The following is a 19,251-nucleotide window of genomic DNA, read 5'->3' on the forward strand; positions in this document are numbered from 1 at the left end:
TCACAAATTCATTCACATATTTTCAATGGAGCTGCCCACCTGAACATCACCCCACAACTATATTGCTATAATTAATATTTTTGCCATGTCTTTTATGTACAGTCTCCTTCACTGCCTTTTTTTTTTTCCTTAGTCAAGCCTCAAACGTTCATGTCACTCCAGGGGAAACACACTTCAGTGGCACAGCCATGAGGCCAGGGCTGCAAAGCAACTTAATAAAGGCAGAACAGTGCACATAGAACGGGGTGGCTCGATTTAGTCAGAATACACTTCCTGGTGAAGGAGGAGGCCAGAGACTGGATTTGAGTTCTCAATCTTATCTTAATCTTTTGACTGCTGAGCTTAAAAGACCAAAAAAAAAAAAAAAAACCAAAAAACCAAACCACAACACAACAACAACAATCCAAAACCAAACCCACAGTAAATGAAAAGTTCATTTTCTTCCAAACAGGCTTTTCTCAGAGAGGCAGGTGGAAAAAACCCACAGTCGATTAAGAACCCAATTCATTCAGATGGAAGGAAGGGGTTTGCTTTTTAAAATATCGCATCTGTAAGCTCTATTTTTTTCACACAGGAGGTCAGAGATAACAAAAAAAGCTCTGTCAGAGGCATCCATCCTCCCAGAAGGGCAATCATCGACTGGGCTGTCGCACTCTGAAGCCCGGATGAGTTTCAGCTTCGCTCTGGAGCGCTACCGAAAGCCGTCAGGGAACACGCCGCTAACGGCAGTGACCAAGGACGCCCCCCCGGCACGCGCCTCCGCCCCCGCACTGCCCCGCGCCAGCGGCTCGCTGAAGGGCAACACACGCCTTCTTCTACCGGGCCAGAGCCGCGCTGCACCCGGGGGTGGGCCCAGCGCGTTTCGGTCAGCTCGACAGCCGTGTGCGTGGTGAACGAATTCACGAACTACGGGGTTCGGAAAAACAGCAACGTCAAGGTGATGCTCGTTTTCTTTTGGTGCCTCATCTTTTCATGGGGGGGCTTCCTTTTTTTCAGTTTAGCTACAGATAAATCCCAAGGATGTGCGTTTCTTCAGCTGCCATCTCTGTGGCTTTTAAGAAAAATTCACCCCGTTTTGAGCCACACATCACAAAGACCCCCGGTGCATACACGGTCGCCAGCAACAGGCCTGCTACTGATGCGCAAAATGTGATTTTGCTGGAAATACACTTTCATTCACATCACAGTCTAATGCGTGCATTAAGAAACTCCTTCCTCGCTACAGCCCAGACCTCTCCATCTGACCTGCTGTATGAGAAGATGCTGCAAACCTCCGACACAGCCTGAGCAGATGAAAATCGTAATTCAGATGCTGGGAGGAAAAAAAAGAATGTTTTGATGTGGAGGAAAAAAAAAAAAAAGGAGTATTTAGCAGTCAAGCAGACTAAGGGAGGCAAATTCTCTGCAGGAGCAACTCCAGAGTCAACTGGAGTCAGTGGAATTATGCCAGGAAAGATTTTGGCCCTGTACGTGCATTTCCTAGACAAAGCAAGCGTCTTTGTCACTCTCAGCTAAAAACATTTGCTAACGTGAACACTTTAGGATGCAGCATCTCTGCCAGAATGAAAAAGGCTTCATCTCACTGTGGGTCTTGACCTCTCTCTCTCTCTCTCTGTCTCTCTCTCTCTCTCTTTTCTCTTTCTCAAAGAAAAAAACTCGAAGTAAAACAATTTCCTCAAGTCAAGTCTGCCTCCAACAGAATTCATTATTTATTTTTTAAATCCAGAAATGATTTCAGCTTGCACCCCAGGTGGGAAGTTAAAAAGAGGGAACCGATTTGAAAGTTTGTCACAGTAGGCAGAACAGTCGCTTTGCAGCCCTTGCCTGGCTAAGGGTGCACTGCTTCACAGCTACACTGTAAAGTGTTAAAAATCCTCCCCACCCACCCCAGAATATATATATATGTATGTATAAAAAAAAATCCCCTGTCCACCTCTCAGTACAGAAAAGGACCTCATCACACTGCAAAAATAGCAGTACCCACTTTGGTCAATTAAAACAAACAAAAAAAGCATACATTATTCTTTTTTTTTTTTTCTTTTAAATCTGTGTACTTACCTATAATAACCAATACAGCTAAAAGCACTACCTACATAGGCAAAACTTGGTATTGCATAATTCGTATAAATTTGTATCCCCTCCCCCCAATATTAATTGGAAGATGAAAAACATGAAAGGTTAATAGAAAAAACACCAAAATACTGAAAATATTGCTGGTCGATTACAATTTTTAAGCGGCAACTATACACAGCCATGATATGCTTTATAAATGTGAGATAAAGGTATAACTGTCTAAAAAATCCATGATGTCACACTTTTTTCCCATCTGGAGTACAAAATATTTTGTCATAAAAATGGTAAAGATTTAAAATGATAATAAATGCAGCAAAACAAGTGTAGTGATGTCAATTTTTTTGTAGTTTTTTTCTTTTTTTGTTTTTTTCCATTTTTTAGATTTCAAGGCAAGGCACGTAATGTGGACATTATATCTTCGTGCAAATTAGGATTACTGGAAAGAGTATTTTAATTATTTTTTTTAAAGAGACATAGAGGCAAAATGTCTGCCCATGCACATTATATATCTGTCAATATGTGAAAATTGTTGAACAAGGCTAACTTCTGAAAGCACCATGCAAGTTTTCAGCACCCTGTAACTAAACTTACATTGAGTGCATTATTTAAATATAACATATCCCCATCCTGGTATTACCAGTTTGTAAACAGTAAGCTTTGCCCTTGTGACATGGATTTGCCTATCTCTTTGTCTCTATGATGCAGATTTTACAGAAACATGTAAACCCTAAGGGTTCTTGATGCAACCAGTAACTTTAAATAAATAAATTCTACCCCTCTGTGGAGGCAGCAGCTAAACCAACATAAGTGCTGTGTTTCCACTGATTTCTTTTTCTCAAGGACATGATTTGTCTTGATTTAATGCCTTTTAATGCCCTCAAAAACTGAGGGGAAAAATAAGTTTGTTCAAAGTTTTTTATTTCTATTTTTAATCCCCTCAATTTAGAGTCCAAGGGCTGAAGGACTTATAGTGATGACCCCTTAGATATGATTTTTAAATTGCACTTGCCTCTGTAAGTGTTTCTTTAGTGGGGAAAACGTTCACTTTTTTCCTTTCCTTTTTTACTGTTGCATGAGGAGATAACACTTTTACCTACGTAGAGGCATTTCTTCCATAGAGCCTGTGTGTTCATACTGATTGAAAACTTCAAACTGCATAACACACTAGAAAAGGCTGAATTAAGGGCCAAAGTTTAATAAATCCATACTGATAACTAAAGGCTACAGAGCTTATTCTTAAAACATTTCTAAATCAGAGTGTTGAGAAAATGGCTGGCTCACGGCCCTTGTCCTCCTGCAGCTCTGTTGCTGCTGCCTAGCCTTTGTTTTGTGAGATAACCAGGAATAGTGATCCCATGCGTAAACAACAAGAATACTAAACCAATAAAACTAGCTTATCATGCAAATATTAAGGCATCTAGAAAGTCAGTTAAAATATATTGTCAGAGACAGAACATCTATTTCCCAGCGGACTTCATATAACAAAGGCTACTTAGCAGGGGCTGCATTCTACCCATCACTGAAATATCATCGACCCTTTGTATGTCATTTCAGTTTCAACCATAAGGGAATTAGTGATTGTAAGAGCTGCAATTGCTGGTCTATTTTTTCTTCTTTCTTCCGTTTCTTTTCTCATCTTGTCTTCCTTTCTTTTTTTCTTTTTAATTTTGCCTTTATTTTTTTTTTTTTCCCTCAGTTGCTTGTTTCTGCTTGAAGGAAAGGCTCTCCAATTACGTTCAAACCATAATTTGGGACATTTGTCGGCAGGATCGGTGTCCTATTCGATACTTGAAAAGGAACCAAGCTAGCCCAGGTACCAGGACTGTTGAAAAGGGGAAAGAGATAAGGAGAGAGAGAAAGAGAGAGAAAAAACAAAACATAAATTCAACATATTGCAAAAACGAGAACACAATGAATCTGAATCAGGGTTAAGCCAATATTCATTATTAATAGCAGTACTTAAGATAAAATAAGAAACCAAATTTGTGAATGTTACTTGAGATTCTACTTCACAGTTTTCTTTGTTAAAGTATGGCTTATTTGAAACAAAAATAATTGCATTGATCTCCGTTGCACGTAGTATTACTGATGACTTACACTAAATGGCCTGTTTGTTTATGAAAGACCCCAAAAATTTCAGGCGCAAAGATACAGAGCAGACACAACTGAACCATACAAGTGACACTACATGGCACCACAGATGTTATTTAAGAGCTACTGAAATACACTACAATATACAGGTTCGCTCTTTTCAAGAGCACAATATAGAGGTTCAGTGGTTAAGCCTCCTGTGAGATTTCCCACCCTCTTAGAATCTGACAGTCTATCTTGTCTCAGTCCCAAGATGTGCCTCTGAGGTGTGTGAGTCCCAATGAGAACAAAGGACTTTTAATATTCAAAAAACATGCTTTCTTTACAGATTCTTCCCAAAAGATATTAGTCCCTAAGGAACACTAGATAACACAGGGCCCAACCACATAAACACCTGCAGCCAAGGGTAGCCGTGCATCAAGGGCAGCAGTGAGTAGCATAAATTTTTCAAAAAATGTCTGAGAAAGAAAATATTTTTGAAGGCAATTCAATGACTTTGGAACTTAAGTCACTATTTCAAAAGCATTCGGTCACTGAGGAGATTAAGTCCCAACGGCATTTACGTGTTTACCAGGCACCAACTAGTAGTAAGTACTTTACCCAACAGTATTTGCAAGATGGATACTCAAAGAAAGACCTCAGCTGCCTCTATTCAGTGCCCAGAGATGACCCTGAGCAGCCTCAGATGCGTTTCTTGCAACCCAGAAATAATGGACTTTAGAGAAAGTCTCAGCAAATTTATTCAGAAGAAAAACAGCATCACTGAGTCAGCAACCATGGCCAAACAGCTAACATCAGAACTGGGCACACAGTCCTTCCTCTGCATTGCATCCTATCGAGTTTTTTGCTGCACCAGGCGTTTCCACAAGCACAGCAGCTTACTTGGGAACACGCGTTGGGATGAGACTGATAAGCTTCATGGTAAGACATCTGAAGACTAAAACCTCCAACAGATGTTCTGTGGAGGACAGACGCTGGAAGTTTTCCTCCTTCGCTATCTCTGGGTACCCCTACACGCTGCTCACTCCCTGGATGAGCAGATGCACTTCTGTGTCATCGGGTGTAAAGACGAGAACAGACCCTTTTTTATCTATCTTAAATGTGCACGAAATAACTATATTTGGCAGATTTCTGTGATCCTTTCAATTGCTGCTGTATGAACATTAAAGAAAGAGGTCAACTTATTTTGTGAAATCCAGGGGACATGTTCCTCAGGTCTTTTATATTAAAAATAATACAAACAGATTCTGTCATTTACTCCTGGTTGATACTCCATACCTCTCTAAACCTATTAATTTACTCTTTTGATTCCTAACAATTAACTTCTGGTGCTCTGTTTTACACACAAAGAAGTGGAAAAAATTGCTGACCTGCTTGTCTCAATGATGGTCAAATTATGAAGGGGGCATATTCATAAGAAATATGAATACCCTAATGTATTTTAAATGCCTGAAGTAGAAATATTATTCAATAAGATTTGTTTTTTTAATTAATTGGGTATATTCTTGAAGATTACCTCTTCAGAAATTAAAAAAATCTTGCTATCATCAGCTAATATGTTTAATTAAAGATTTCTCCTTTTTTTCATTCTACTGACTATTACAAATAAAATAAATTCTGTTGTTGGAGAAATAATCCCTTTTGAAATTCAAAAATCACAGTTACACAACAAGTCTTGAAATATTCACAAAGACTTAAACCCAGTTAAGCATGAAAGATTTGTCCAATATGATCTGATGAAAAGATTATGTTTCCAAAAAAAAATTCAATACCAGAACCTCGTTTAAGAGGCTTATTTGTTTCAACTTATTCTTCATCTTCCTTCACAATTTGTTTTAAAGTGCATTTTTTGTTCCTTCCTCATCAGTGATGTTATGAAGTACATTCTGAAATAACAGACACACTGCAAATCACTTCCAAGCACAGGGATTTGTAAAAATAGGAACCAGTAATAAAAAAAAAAAGCCAAAACAAACAAAAAAACCCCACCACAAAACAAAACAAAACAAAACAAAAAAAAAACCGAAGCAGATTTGTTTGCTCAGGATCTGTCTGAATATATGTTTTACAGTGCACAGTTCTTTGCTGTCCTGTTACACAGAATTTACAGCGTTTAGTGACTTTAAACAAAATAGAACACTAACTAAAAGAATGTAAATTTTGTGTGAGGTCAACACGGTATTTAAACAATTTCTGTTGCAAAGGCTAAATACACAGCTTCCAGGTTATCTTTCTGAAGATTTACAGAGCACTTCAGTGGTTGGATACATGTATATGTGACTTTTTTCTTTGTTTTAAAGTTGACAACCTTCTAATGACTATGGCGGGTGAAGGAAAGCAGTCAGTGCTGATAAAGAACAAATTACTATTTGTGGCAGCTTTCTTATCTACTACTTCATATAGGAGACAGGGATCTTGATTTTGTGGAAAGCGCTCCATAAAAATAAGTTGTAGCAAGTGACTAATAGGACTGTTGTTGCCGTATGACCTACAAATTTAATACAGGTGTTTATCTAAACCTTTCAAGCCTCCCACCTTATATTATGACCATGACAAAAATGCGGATTGCGACAAATTTGTCAGTGCTGCTTATGAATCCTCAGGGAGTAACAAACCTCCCGTGTGTGGATCCCACCGGAGCTTCGGAAGCCTCTGGCGCAGAGCCTCCTGCTGCCCACCAGCGACGGCGGTGCAGGCAGCAGCACGCCAGCGCGGCCGGGCAGCCACGCGCCGTCCGCGCGGTGGCTGGAGAAGCCACCGCTCTGGTGCCTCTGAAGGAGGGCTTGAAGTCCCTGATCTCCACACACCCACTGGGCAGCAGCCAGCAAGGAGCGGCCATCCCCTCTGCCTGCTAGCACTTCCTAAGCCAGGATCTTCAAGTCTTGACGAGCCCCGGTTGTATTTTGGAAATCGGCCTTATCATACTGCAGGTTGATGTAACTCTATCTCAGCCCCCCCCAGTCTTGACACCACCACCAAGACAGACAAAAGAGGAAGCCTGAATGGAAGTTACTGAGGTGAACAGCACTAACCACAGCACAAAGCTCTGAGAACAGCTATGACACAAAGAATAACCAAAAAAATAACCCAGGCTCTACTAAGCTGCATTAAGTCTAGCTGTCTATCCAACATTCCCACATACCCCACTGCATTTACGGTAAATTTAATTGAACTTTCAGCTATCACCAAGCCAGACTGACAGACCAGAAGAGCAAGGTCCCCTGTCAGCTTTTTCAAACCTGCTCTGAAGGGATGTCTGTGAGCATCGCAGAGGTTGGCTTCTGCCATGAAAACCATCTACGGCTTCTCTGCAGAGTGCCTTAGCAGAAGTGCCAGCTACTGCAGACCCCGCCTGGGGGCTCGCAGAGGGGGCAACAGCAGGAAAAGGGAGAACACCTTTCCCTTCGCCACGCTACCCAGCAGTTTGCCCAAGTCCCAGGTAAATTTCCAGCCCTCAGTTTCACAAAACCAGAGGCAATGCTCTGTCTCTGTTCACTACGTGCCTCAACACAGGGGAAGCCAAAACTCTTCCCATTGCCCAGGACACAGGCAAGCTGGTTGTCCTTGCAGAAGTTCATGAGATGTCCCTCTGCCCACGCGGCTTCTCCTTCAGATAAAAAAGCTTTGTGTGTCCGAGGGGAATAAGGCAGGCCTACCCCACGCTCCAGCTCGCTGCTCCTGAGGAAACCTGTGAGCCCTGCGCTGACAGAGGTTACAACATAAATGCCTGTCCCTTGCAATATGAAGTGAGACCGCCAAAAAACTGCTCTAGGCTAAGTTTTGAAGAAAACTACATGAGAAGCACCATTGCATATTGCTGTGACATTATGACTAGTGGCCTTTTTGAGAGAGAGTATGGTTTGCAGGATCACGTTCCTGAAGCATTATACCTCTAAGTAATTTCACTACCAGGAACAGTTTTCTCTCACCACAACTAGACTACCAGGTATGCTATACAGCCATCAGTTCCCTCTCTATCCACAGCAAGAATAATGTCTTTATCTGGTCAAATGTAATAAAACAGCAAAGAAAAATTCTGTAAGCTTCCTACAGGGTTAACATTCTCCATTACAGCTTCCATTACAGTTTTCACATGTTAATTCAATCAAGATCTCTACCGTGATTTCCTCTTAAAGATAGTAATTGCTGTTTCAAGAACCTCTGATTAAAGTATTACTGGAATGGACCACAAGCAGTACTAATATTATACGTATATACAGTCCGCTTTGGAGGTTATAATAACATGAAGAGTATAATAATGTTAAACAATTAACCAAATGCAATAAAAAATAAATCCAATCGGACCTGAGTAAATTTGAAGGATTTTAAGATTATTTTCCACCAGTTACTACCTTCTTTCTATTACAGCTTCAGAAGTCTGCAGGAGTATTTCATGATTAGGGAACGTACACCTAAAACAGTATTTTCCTTCTTGCAGCTTTACCACCCTGTGCATTAACACATTAGCTTAGAGAAGGTAGATCAGATCATGCCAGGTCTGTCTTTGGACAGAAAAGGTAGAAATGCCTTCGATGTTGACACAAGTAGCACTAGCGAGTCACCAAGCAAGGTTTGTCTACCTCTGTAAGTGTGGGCAACTGCTCGCCCACACAAGCACAGGGAACTTTACCATTTCAAATTATTAAGATCATGCGAACTTTGGAAATGCAATTGCGCTAACCTCAGTGCCCTGGCTAAATTCCCACTTGTGCATTTTTGACAAAACAATAACCACCCCCAGCATCTACTTAATGTGGTACTTCTGTTAACTGTTCTAAACTGGTATCTGTAGTTAAACAGCTGCCAAATTTCATCTCCAAGGTGAGCATTTATTTCAAGAGATATATTAAGTATACCTCAGCTTAATTTAGGATGACTTTTATAGTTTAGCAGGCACATACCACCCATCTAGCAGATGGAGGAGGTAAAAACCTACTGATTTATGCCCAGAGGAGGGAAAAGGGAATTCTGCTGTAAGGATACTTATCCTATTCCCTGCAGACACCTTTTTGTGATAGTGAAACAAAAAAAGGTAAGGTAAGATCAGGAAGAGGCCACAGAGCCCATCACTAACAAAGAAAATCCAGAGCAGAGGAAGGGCCCAGAGAAATGGTGCATGTCCATGCTGTGCTCTGGACCAGGCAGGCGTTAAGTGTTTGCTGGAGGGACAGGGCTAAAGGAGGTTTGCAAACAAGCACATGCAGAGAGGGGGCTATGACCAAGTGGAGGGCTGCCTCCCACAGAGCCAAACCATGGACAATGTGGGCTTGGGTTATGAGAGACCATTGGGTCACCTGTGAAAAACTGACTCTCCACTTTCCACACCTACACTGCTTTTTTCCCCAAATGTTACCATCTCAAATTTTAATGTTATATTTTTTACCTTGACACTTTTAAAAAATATTACTAAAATTTTATTTATCAAATTAGCATGACTAAGTAATAATGCAGATAATCCTAACAGCACCAAAAAAAAAGCAACACACAAACTCCAACACTCTAGTTTTACTGCTTCAAAAGAAACAATTGGAAGTAAGATGATCAAGAAGTAAAAAATTGGAGTAACCAAAGGGTTAAAGATACAGTTTACACTTGGGATTTCTCTATAATATGCTCCTCCTTCCCTAGCAGTGCTGCCAAAAATCATCTGACAGGAAATGTAAGATTAAGTTTGTCCTACCTAAGTGAACAAAGAGTGCTCAGAACAGGCAACCAGTTCACTGCAGAGCGGGAACTTTTCTAATCCTGCTGGAATCTGCAGTGCTGCTCAGAAAATATTACTGAAGTTGTTTTCTCTACTTTAACATCTTGCTTCTGGATCATCTCATTCATTTTGGTCACACTGCAGTTCTTGCTGCTTCTCCTATAAAGGTTAACCTAAAGCTCCAAACATAATCATGTGGAAAATGGACATTATTGATTCCTATGGTCCATTGTTCCCCCATTCTAAGTCCCTGAAGTTCAAGTTCAATCTGGAATTACATCATGTCTGGTTTCTCCTGGTTACCAGACGGCTTGAGACGTGACCACAGCTACAGAAAAAACAAACAGCCTTCTTCACGCTTCGGCTCCCCTATCGATTCAAACATAAACTTTTTTTCTTTCTCTCAAGTATGCTTCAAGTATGGAGCATGGTTAATTTAGAGATTAAGTTCCAAATTAGATTATCTAATGGCATCTTAATGGATTGCTGACCCATTTCCTGTGGGATGGCAGCATGCAAGTCTGGCTTGAATACAATTAATTTCTTAGGAAGTGTTCTGAAGATGTTTGCCTAGATGGGAGTGGAAACATAATGTTCTGAACATCTTTCTGCATTACAGAGTTGGGCAAAACCATTAGAGGTAGCAATTTAAATTGATAAAAGACCAGAAATCATTACATGTTCTTTCTACGAACACTGTTACAATCAGGATACTTCAGCACTTTCGTTCTCAAGTTGTAATGAATTGATATTTCTATTCCAAAACATTGCCCAAGGGGATTAGGGTGGGCCAGGACGGTATGAACCATTTCTGTAACAGGTGTCTGTGTTTCCTAAAATGTGCTTGCCACAGCAGTGCTGCTGACTGTGTTACTTTAGCTGTGTGTTTTCTCGATACCGAACACACACAAGGTACTGTGCTACAAAAGAAATCTGCATGCATTCTCAATTCCCTTCCCGCTTCCTTCACAAATGAGAGATTATCTCATTTGATTGCCTTATCAACATTACTATCATAAAGCCGGAGCGGTGCTGGGGGAAAAAATGATGCTTGGAAAGCCAAACACCCCTACAGCTAGAGCCGAGAAGAAAACTCAGCACTCTGAGCTGAACAGAGCTCCCCTCAGCATCTCCAGCAACAAACCAGCTGTTGTACTATGCTTATGTGTCAAGATAACAGACCGAAAGCAGGAAATGCTAACCTAGTGCGTTTGCCTGGGTAGCGTACAGGTAATGTTAAAGTAACTGTTAACACATAAAACTAACACAGAAAGATTGTTAAAAAAATGAGTATAAGTAACAATAATTTGAAATAAAATTGTATTTGGCAATCGGTGAATTAAAATGTACACTTTGGCACTGAAAATTTGCTTAGTCTGTGAAAAACTTGCAAATACTCAACATGCTCTAAAAGAGACCCATCACACCTCCTTTTATGAGTGGTCCCACTGGAATTAATATCAATGGCATAATAAGTGGCTGAGATTCAGGCTCAAGCTCATGTTATCAGACTTAAATACACACTTTTTCTCACTTTCACTCATGTCTTAATTTACTTGTTGCATATGCTCTTGCTTTCACACAGCGACTGAGACGGTATTTTCCTAATTGAGCCTTACAGATTTTCACAGCTTCCCCTCATCTTCTGTCTCTAGGAAAACAGTTATTAACACAGAACTGTGGTTATGAATAAAGAAGGTTGGGGTTTTTTTTAATCAATTCTGAGTATCTATCTTCTTCATATGTACAGCAAAAAATTGACCTAAATGATCTTAAAAGTACCTGAAAATTTAATTCTATTGATATGCTTAAATGTTCAAAGTGCAGCAGCCATAATAGAATAGAAACCATAAATGCTGTAAGTAAGCAACAAAACAAAACAAAACAAATCGTAAATTGTTAGGGTATCAGGAGCAAAATAAAAATTAATACTTCCAAATACCTTACTGAATAACTGGGTTTTACCCCTTTTTTTAGGATGCTCAAAGGATCTTTTATATAACTAACTCCTTTAAAGATACTAGAATGTTTAACTTAGCTAAGCAAAGTATTAATCTAGTTTTTATTATCACTATTCCTTGCAAGTCTTCTGGTTTTGAAGACTTTGAATGACTCGAAGTTTTGTTGTTTTGTTCTTTTGTCTTGTATTATTCATGCTCTCTTTTTTTAATTCTCGTTTTTTTGCTAAGTTCAGTCTTTGGCATATGGACCACTACTGTCTTATGACTGGGACTTCAAATGCCTACTGATACATAATTTTATAAGGAAAGAAAAACCCAGAAAATATATTTTGAAGTCTGTGTATCATATTGTGAAGTTTGTGCAATCTACCTACTATCAGGTATGACAGGAAGGTACTAATAAGACAACACAGAAATAACAGAGGTTTTATCATCATTCACTTTCCTCAAGTTTCCAAGGTGTGGTTCACCAACAATGCTCCATAAAAATGCTTTCAGCTTGGCCACCTCTGCTACCTGATTTCCTTAGAGAGCTAACACCAAGGCACTGTGACCTTCTTCAGGTCAATGATATTTCTGAAAAATCAGTATACTTAAAATAACCACAGAAGCCTGCTGTAAAAGGTCAGATTGAGTCCCATCAAAATGAGCACTACAGATTTGAGGAAATCACACAATCAAACAGTTATCAAACCATTTTTGGTGGGAAAATTTGACTGTCTGGACTAGAATATGTTTATTCACCAACAAGCAACAATTCCTGTTACAATAAACCCTTTCTCTTCATGTTAGTCTCAGTGTTAGAAGGGCTCACTGCTCCTCAGCCTGCGCAGGTATCATTTCCCTTCTTAGATACTTACCTACATGAGATTTGAAGAGCGCTGTATTCCAAAGCCCAAATCCTAAAAGCCATCTACCCAGGGAGAGCTAATAGTTTGTTTCTTTGTCCGCCAAGGCTGCGTTTAATTCAAGGCTAAGTAGGCATAGCCTAGGCCTGTAAAGAGATGCCCATGACAGAATTTGTGCCCAGGTCCATCTGGCAGCACTTTTGTATGTTGGTAGGGTCAAAGTGTCAGGCAGCACTCTGGGGGTGATCTGCAAAGCAGTTTTGTCTATAAAGGTGAGCAGATCATGGAGCATGCATCACCAAAGTTTCCTTGGTCATTGCTTAGAAATCTTTTTCCCCTCTTTCCTTTCTTTTCCTAATTTATGCCCAAGGGTCTTGTGTGATGGGTACTGAAAAGCAGAATTCAGCAAACACTGAGGCACTGCTTCAGCTGGTATAAACTGGCATTGCTTTGAAGGGGGCTCAAGTGATGACTGATTAAAACCATTCAAGGATACCCCTAGATAGGCGGTTGTGATATAATTTCCTAACACCTGTCAATGCCCTGAAAAAGCAACATCCTTTGTAGTGGGAGAATAAATCACCCTCTCTGTGCTAAACTAGCTCAGTTTGGACTCACTCTTGGCAGTACACTGAAAACTGTGGCAATTACTGCATGATGGGGATTTATAATGTGAATCACAGCCCTTGAGGAGATGAGGTGAATCCATTAGCTAATTTTCCATTGTGCCATTTAATCTATAAGGGAAGAAATGACAACACCTTGCTTTTCTACCTCAATTCTTCCAGATTTTAAATATTATCCCACAAAATTGCAAAAAAGAGAAGTAAAGAAAAAATATTCAAGGCATTTAAATTTCAGATTTGTAAGCAGCACCAATTTTCAAATTCCATAATTGCCGTCTCAAGTTGATACTCCAAAACCCCAAAACTTCTAGCAATCCATACTGCAATACAGTGCATCAAAAGGCATTTTGTACATAATACAGATACACACTCACACTCATTCAGAGGTACATATACTTTATATGCATACAAATGTCCAAGAAGTATTCAAAATTATTTCAAGAGTAAGTAGCTAATACTTCATCTGACAGGCTCCCAACCCACAGGCTTCACATGTACAACCCCCATTAAGTATTTAGTGTTGTAGATAATCCTGCACATGAAAGAGGTGAAAAAGTGATGTATCACAATTATGCTGATTTGTTTACACACCTATTTAGACACACACACCTCTACTGTTACCATAATTTGTTATATAGTAAGAGATGTAAAAGATAATAATGAGCAATTTATTAATGTACCAAAGGTTAATGGGGTTTATTTTGTTTACTTTTTTCCCATACAAAAAGAAACTCTCATTTGTGTATATCATCCCTAATTATTCTGTTATTTAGGTGAGAAATAAGATGGTTTGTATCTTACCTTCATGTACATGTTAGTGACCTAAAGCTACACCAAACAATTAGTCAGAAAAATCTCTATGAATAGTATGGTTATTCATTGTCGAAAACCACCATCACCTCAGACATTTATTATTATACTCAGCTATACCGCTAAGAGCACCATTTTCTTTGGTTTAACCACAAAGCCCCCCAAAATATGACCTTTAATTCTGCAAATTACGTTTTCATTTTTAAAGCCTAAGATCAGTATTCCCTTAAATTTACAAACCCTTCGCATTTGACAGCACAGCACTGTCATTCCAGGTGCTTTATTAAGGTAGTTTTAAAATTCAGCTTACACTAAAGATAACCTGAATGTGTATGGGAGAAATGTTACACGCGTGCTGTGATCAAATGCTGTCACGTTTTCCTCTTGGAGGCCTGCTAAAACAGATACTGTAGCTCAATGCAACTTTTTTAGAGGTGGTGTAGGGGTGGAAATAATTAAAATGTTACCTTTGCCAAGTAATTCCCAATGTATCCTCACTGGCACTGGGGTATAAATGCCTGCCGTTTTGATTCATGGTCCAGTCACAAATTCTCAGCTGTCAATTGAAACCTAGCAGTCAGATATGGATCGAGCAGTACTACAGTTTTTAGTATTTAAATGAATACATGCAAACTAGTACTGTACATGGCAAAAGCCTTACTTTCCCAAGAAGTAACTTTAAAGAATAAAATAGAACAAACAAACGAAGAAAAATAACTTATCCTGAGAAATAAATGCCTATAGGTTTGCTTAATATAATGCTATTTTAATACGCTCCTTTATTAATAAAGCATAAAAGAGTTAACTAGTGTTTAGCACATAACAATTAGCCATTATTAGATTACAAAGTGAGCTGGAATAAAAGCAAATGTTAATATTCAATAGTGAGATACTTTAAAAAAGGAAATAAAAATGCTGTTTTCTCTAAGCAATGGTCTATAAAGTGTGTATTAAGTAAAGGTCAAATATAATCAGTATCTTGTAGCATGCATTTTGTGAAACATATAAGACATGCAATTTATAGAAAATTTGCCCAAATTAAACAAACTGTATGTCCTTATCGTGCTATTTAATAAGGGTAAAGGTATTTTGTAATTGAATTTTATTAATCTAGTGTTACTGAAAGTGGTATTACTTAGCAAGAGGTGATAAAATAATCTAATCTTGCTTTAGACTCAGAAAAATAGCATTTAAAATACTTTATTGCATTTCAATATAATGAGGAATGAACTAAATGTTAGCTGAAACAAATTCTTCCCAAATCCTCAAATCATCAGTTCTGCCTTCACAGATTGTTCAAGCAACCCTCTATAGCTCTGTTTATTTAACAGCTGCCCTATAGTGTTAGCAGATTTATTGAAAAGATACACTGCTTATTTTTAAGTTTAAGAAAGTGAACTTTTCTGGCTTGAGAAGAAAACATACATTTTAACCTCTGTATGGTCATGCTGTATATAAACTGCTGTACCACTAGATATGACACAGCACTTTGAATTGAAGAAAATGTTATGGCTGAGTTTAATTGCATTCAATGCATTTTAGTTTTCTCTATCCGTATTCGCAGTCTTTAGATAGTGCAGGCAACAGCAAACAAATGACAAGAAACTATTTTCACAGGAGCACAATTAATTGCAGTCTTTTCCTGAAAAATACAAACGCTGAGGACAAGACAATATTGCAAATCTGACCCTGTCTGGCTGTTAGACTCATAAGCTTCCTGCTGTTATGGTCTGAGAAATGGAAACGTTCGTCTCTGATGTTTTCATAGGGATTGTTCCTTGTTTGTTATCTAAAGAACTCCAAGGGACCTTCTAAAGGCCATTAAAAGCATGACTAAACCACAAGAAATTAACCAGAAAAGGAAACATGCAGTAAAAAAGTTTGCTAGAGGTAACTGTGAATAATACATTAAATATGTTTAAAGAAAGGGGTAAGTAAATATTTGGTTTAGTCACTATACAAAACAGTATTGTAAACCTGATTTTAATATTGAAGACATAGTAAAATGTGTCAGCTCAGTTATTTGATGTACAGTAGATGTACTTCTGCTGTAATTCTTAAGAATGTCATCATCTTCATTACAGATGTGTATTTTAAAGCTTTATAACTTAGCTATAAAAACTCACTTCCAGCTGAAACACAAAACTGAAGGTTAAACAACTCGTTTTCTTCTTTCACAAAATATAAACTCTATAAATAAAAGCCCTGTGGCTGATTAGAACCATAAAAAATACTAAAATCACAATCTTAGTGTTACCAAATGATTATACGCACTTAGGCCTAGCTTGAAAATCTGGCAAGCACTTAGCTTGCTATAGAATCTGTTTGCATTTGTCTTTTGGGGAAAACAGTAAGGGACTGATACATTACATTTTAGTAAATCAGCTTCGGCACTAAATCATTATATTCTTCCCACAGTCTGTACGAAAACTTTCCACATGTAGTTAGTGTGCTAAATTTATCATTAAGAAAGCTACAAAAAGAGCTTTTCAAACCTATTTCATAAATGTTAGTAATGACATACTTCATATTATATACAATCATACATTCCTCAATGCATACACATCTAAATACTGTAATGGTAATAATAGAACATGTGCATTTTATATATATACTGTAGACACACACACACACGTATATGAAGATTCATGCTACGCCAGACTTGTAGTTAGTGTAAACTGTACTGCTATTCACTGCACCAGCCGTGCCATACTTGGGGTACTGACAAAAACTTGGAACTGCAGGTGTGTATGACAATGGGTTCTGTGATAAGCCCAGGACTGCGTCAGCTGTGCTGAAAACCACCTTCCCAATGTTAAAAACTACTGCTTCACACTCCTCAGCAGGCTCACACAGCTGCCATGTTGTCTTTAAAAACTAACCTGCCAGGAAAAATATTTTTTTTCTCCCTCACATAAAATTTCCCCTCCCAAATCACTCCTGCTTAGAGATCAGGATGTCTAAGATTTAGAAATGTACTTTCAAAACTATGTAGAAATTTAATTTTCAAAGCCTGCATCTGCATCGCTCACGTGTGTTGAGTGCTTTCTGGGTAAAAAGGCTGGAGAAGCTTCAAAGAGCTCCAGGAGCCCTGGCTCCATTTGATGGAAGGAGACGTCTGTTCACAGAAGCAGCAGGAACGCTGCCCTTGGAGCATGTCCAGACAGCCCAGTAGGGAAAGCCTGGGGGCACAGACCTGACAGGAGTACCAAGCTTTGGAAGGATGCAGGGTGCTTTAGTAGAGTATTTTGAGTGCTATATGTTGTCTGGAGTCATACTGAAAGCTTTGTGGCTACTTAGAGTCCTCAGTAACTTAGGTGACCTCTAAAATCATACCACAGTGTTAGCTGGAGACGAGAAGGCACATTCACTCTCACCCACAGCAAGACACCTAAAAGAGTTCCTCTGCAGGATGTGTGAAAGGGAGAGGCAGGAAACTACTTGAAGGCTACTTGAGAAAACTTAAGTTCCTCAGCAGAGGGACTTAACAAATAGTCCTCATGAGACATTTAATGAATGCTGAAAAACATTACTAACTTTCTCAAAAATATGCTATCAATGCAAATTAAGTGACCCGATTTGGCATGTGACATGGTGAAAAGTCTTTCCTAGAAGCCTGTTGGACAGCCATGCTCTTCTGTCCCACGGCTTTGTCATTTTCAGCAAGGCAAGCAACATGAACCCCACTTCAATAACATCTTCCATCCATGAAACATTATCAGTGATTTTTTTAAATTTCTCTCTCACCTAACCACACAGAAAAAGTACATGGGTCTGTACTCTGAAGTGGAAAAGGATGCCCAACCTTACAGCAGATGGGGAAACTTTACAGGCAGCCCTGCCGTCTCCTAGGACGTGGAGCCGCAGCGGTCTCTCATCGCTGCGATACATCCTCACTGCTACGCTCACGAAGCAGCAGAGAGCACAAAGCCCGCTGCAAGTGCTTCTCCAGGCAGGCAGTGCGACCCCCTCACCCACCTCAGCTCTGTCGTGGGAGGGGGCCGCAGGCCCAGGCAGAAGCAGAGCAGTAGAGCGAGTGCTTCTCCTAACTCCCATCTACCTGAAAGTCATCCAGCTCCCTGCTCCTGTTCTGCCCCCTGTAAAAAGCCAGGGAAGTGATTTTGGTTTGCACTTTCCAGTGCTGTGACATGTACTGATGTGAAGTTCTACCCAAGGACTAGATTTCACTATAGCTGCCTGTCCAGTTTAAAATGGGCACTTCCCAAGCACAACCACCCCGCAGATTTTTAAGTATGCAAATCCTGTGTACATTAAAAACCCCCAGTCAACAGCTCAATCATTAATCATAGCCTGAATAATTTTTACGGGTTAATATTTAAGCCGGTTTTGTATTCTCTTATTTAGAGAGTAGCTGTCTAACATTCATTTCAAACTTCTGTGTGCTAGTGAAAGTAGATAAGTATTTTGGAAAGTGTAATAGGAGACTGTGCTATAGCTTCTGTTAGTTGAGAAAAGCCCATAAAACTTAACATTTGCATATTGTCATTGTTTTAACTGAAACTTCCTTTAAATGTGTTTCCTTTCCATCAAGCGTATGTGAAAGGTGACCTCTTATCCATTTACATACCTCCCTAGTGGTCATGTAACCCAGTTTTACGTCAAACTGTCAATTATGATAAGGGACACAATAAGAACAGCCTAAGTGTTGATAACCTGTTTCCTGGCTTTACTGAGAAGTTCTGTTTAAGAGTCCACTTGTGTTCTTCTTTCAGCCTTCTGCTGAAAGCGAAAGCAACATCCACCCAAAACATTTTGCAAACAGATACTCTGTGTTCAGTGGACATTTAAGTTTACAATTTCCATGATGAATAGTATGAAGAGAACTCCATTTTGAACTGTGTGATTCAGTAACTAAAGGATGCATCTGGTCAGAACAACTTCCTACCGAAGAGGCAGGGCAGTTTGGTGTGCAGGAAATAAAAAGCTAGCCACAATTTTCTGATTTTGCATTTTAAAGACCTGAAGTGTTTCTTATTACTATGTACATGGCAAACGACTCAGTCATAATTGTCAAAGCTGTGTGAAAATCATGCATATCACACACCCTACCCGGAAAGTCCAAGCTCCAGTGAGAGTCATGCCGTTGTGTTAGTCAGTGGAAAGACTGGAAGAGTTCA

At 39.3% G+C, this 19,251-nt stretch overlaps 1 protein-coding gene across 7 annotated transcripts in view; it reads right to left on the bottom strand.

Moving 5' to 3' along the window:
* Positions 1-3,491: 3,491 nt before the first annotated feature.
* NFIB (nuclear factor I B) overlaps positions 3,492-19,251 on the bottom strand; it is a gene marked incomplete at its 5' end in the record, with an annotated part of 268,667 nt that continues 252,907 nt past the window's right edge. For all 7 annotated transcript variants that reach the window (XM_082013401.1, XM_082013398.1, XM_082013397.1 and 4 more), the window contains 2 exons: positions 3,492-3,895; positions 14,581-14,669. In XM_082013401.1, the coding sequence (XP_081869527.1) occupies positions 3,766-3,895; positions 14,581-14,669 (219 nt within the window). In that variant the 3' untranslated portion in view covers positions 3,492-3,765. The remainder of the gene's footprint in view (positions 3,896-14,580; positions 14,670-19,251) is intronic.

Source organism: Phaethon aethereus (assembly GCF_964289735.1).
Source record: "Phaethon aethereus genome assembly, chromosome: Z".
NCBI classification, from domain to species: Eukaryota; Metazoa; Chordata; class Aves; order Phaethontiformes; family Phaethontidae; genus Phaethon; species Phaethon aethereus.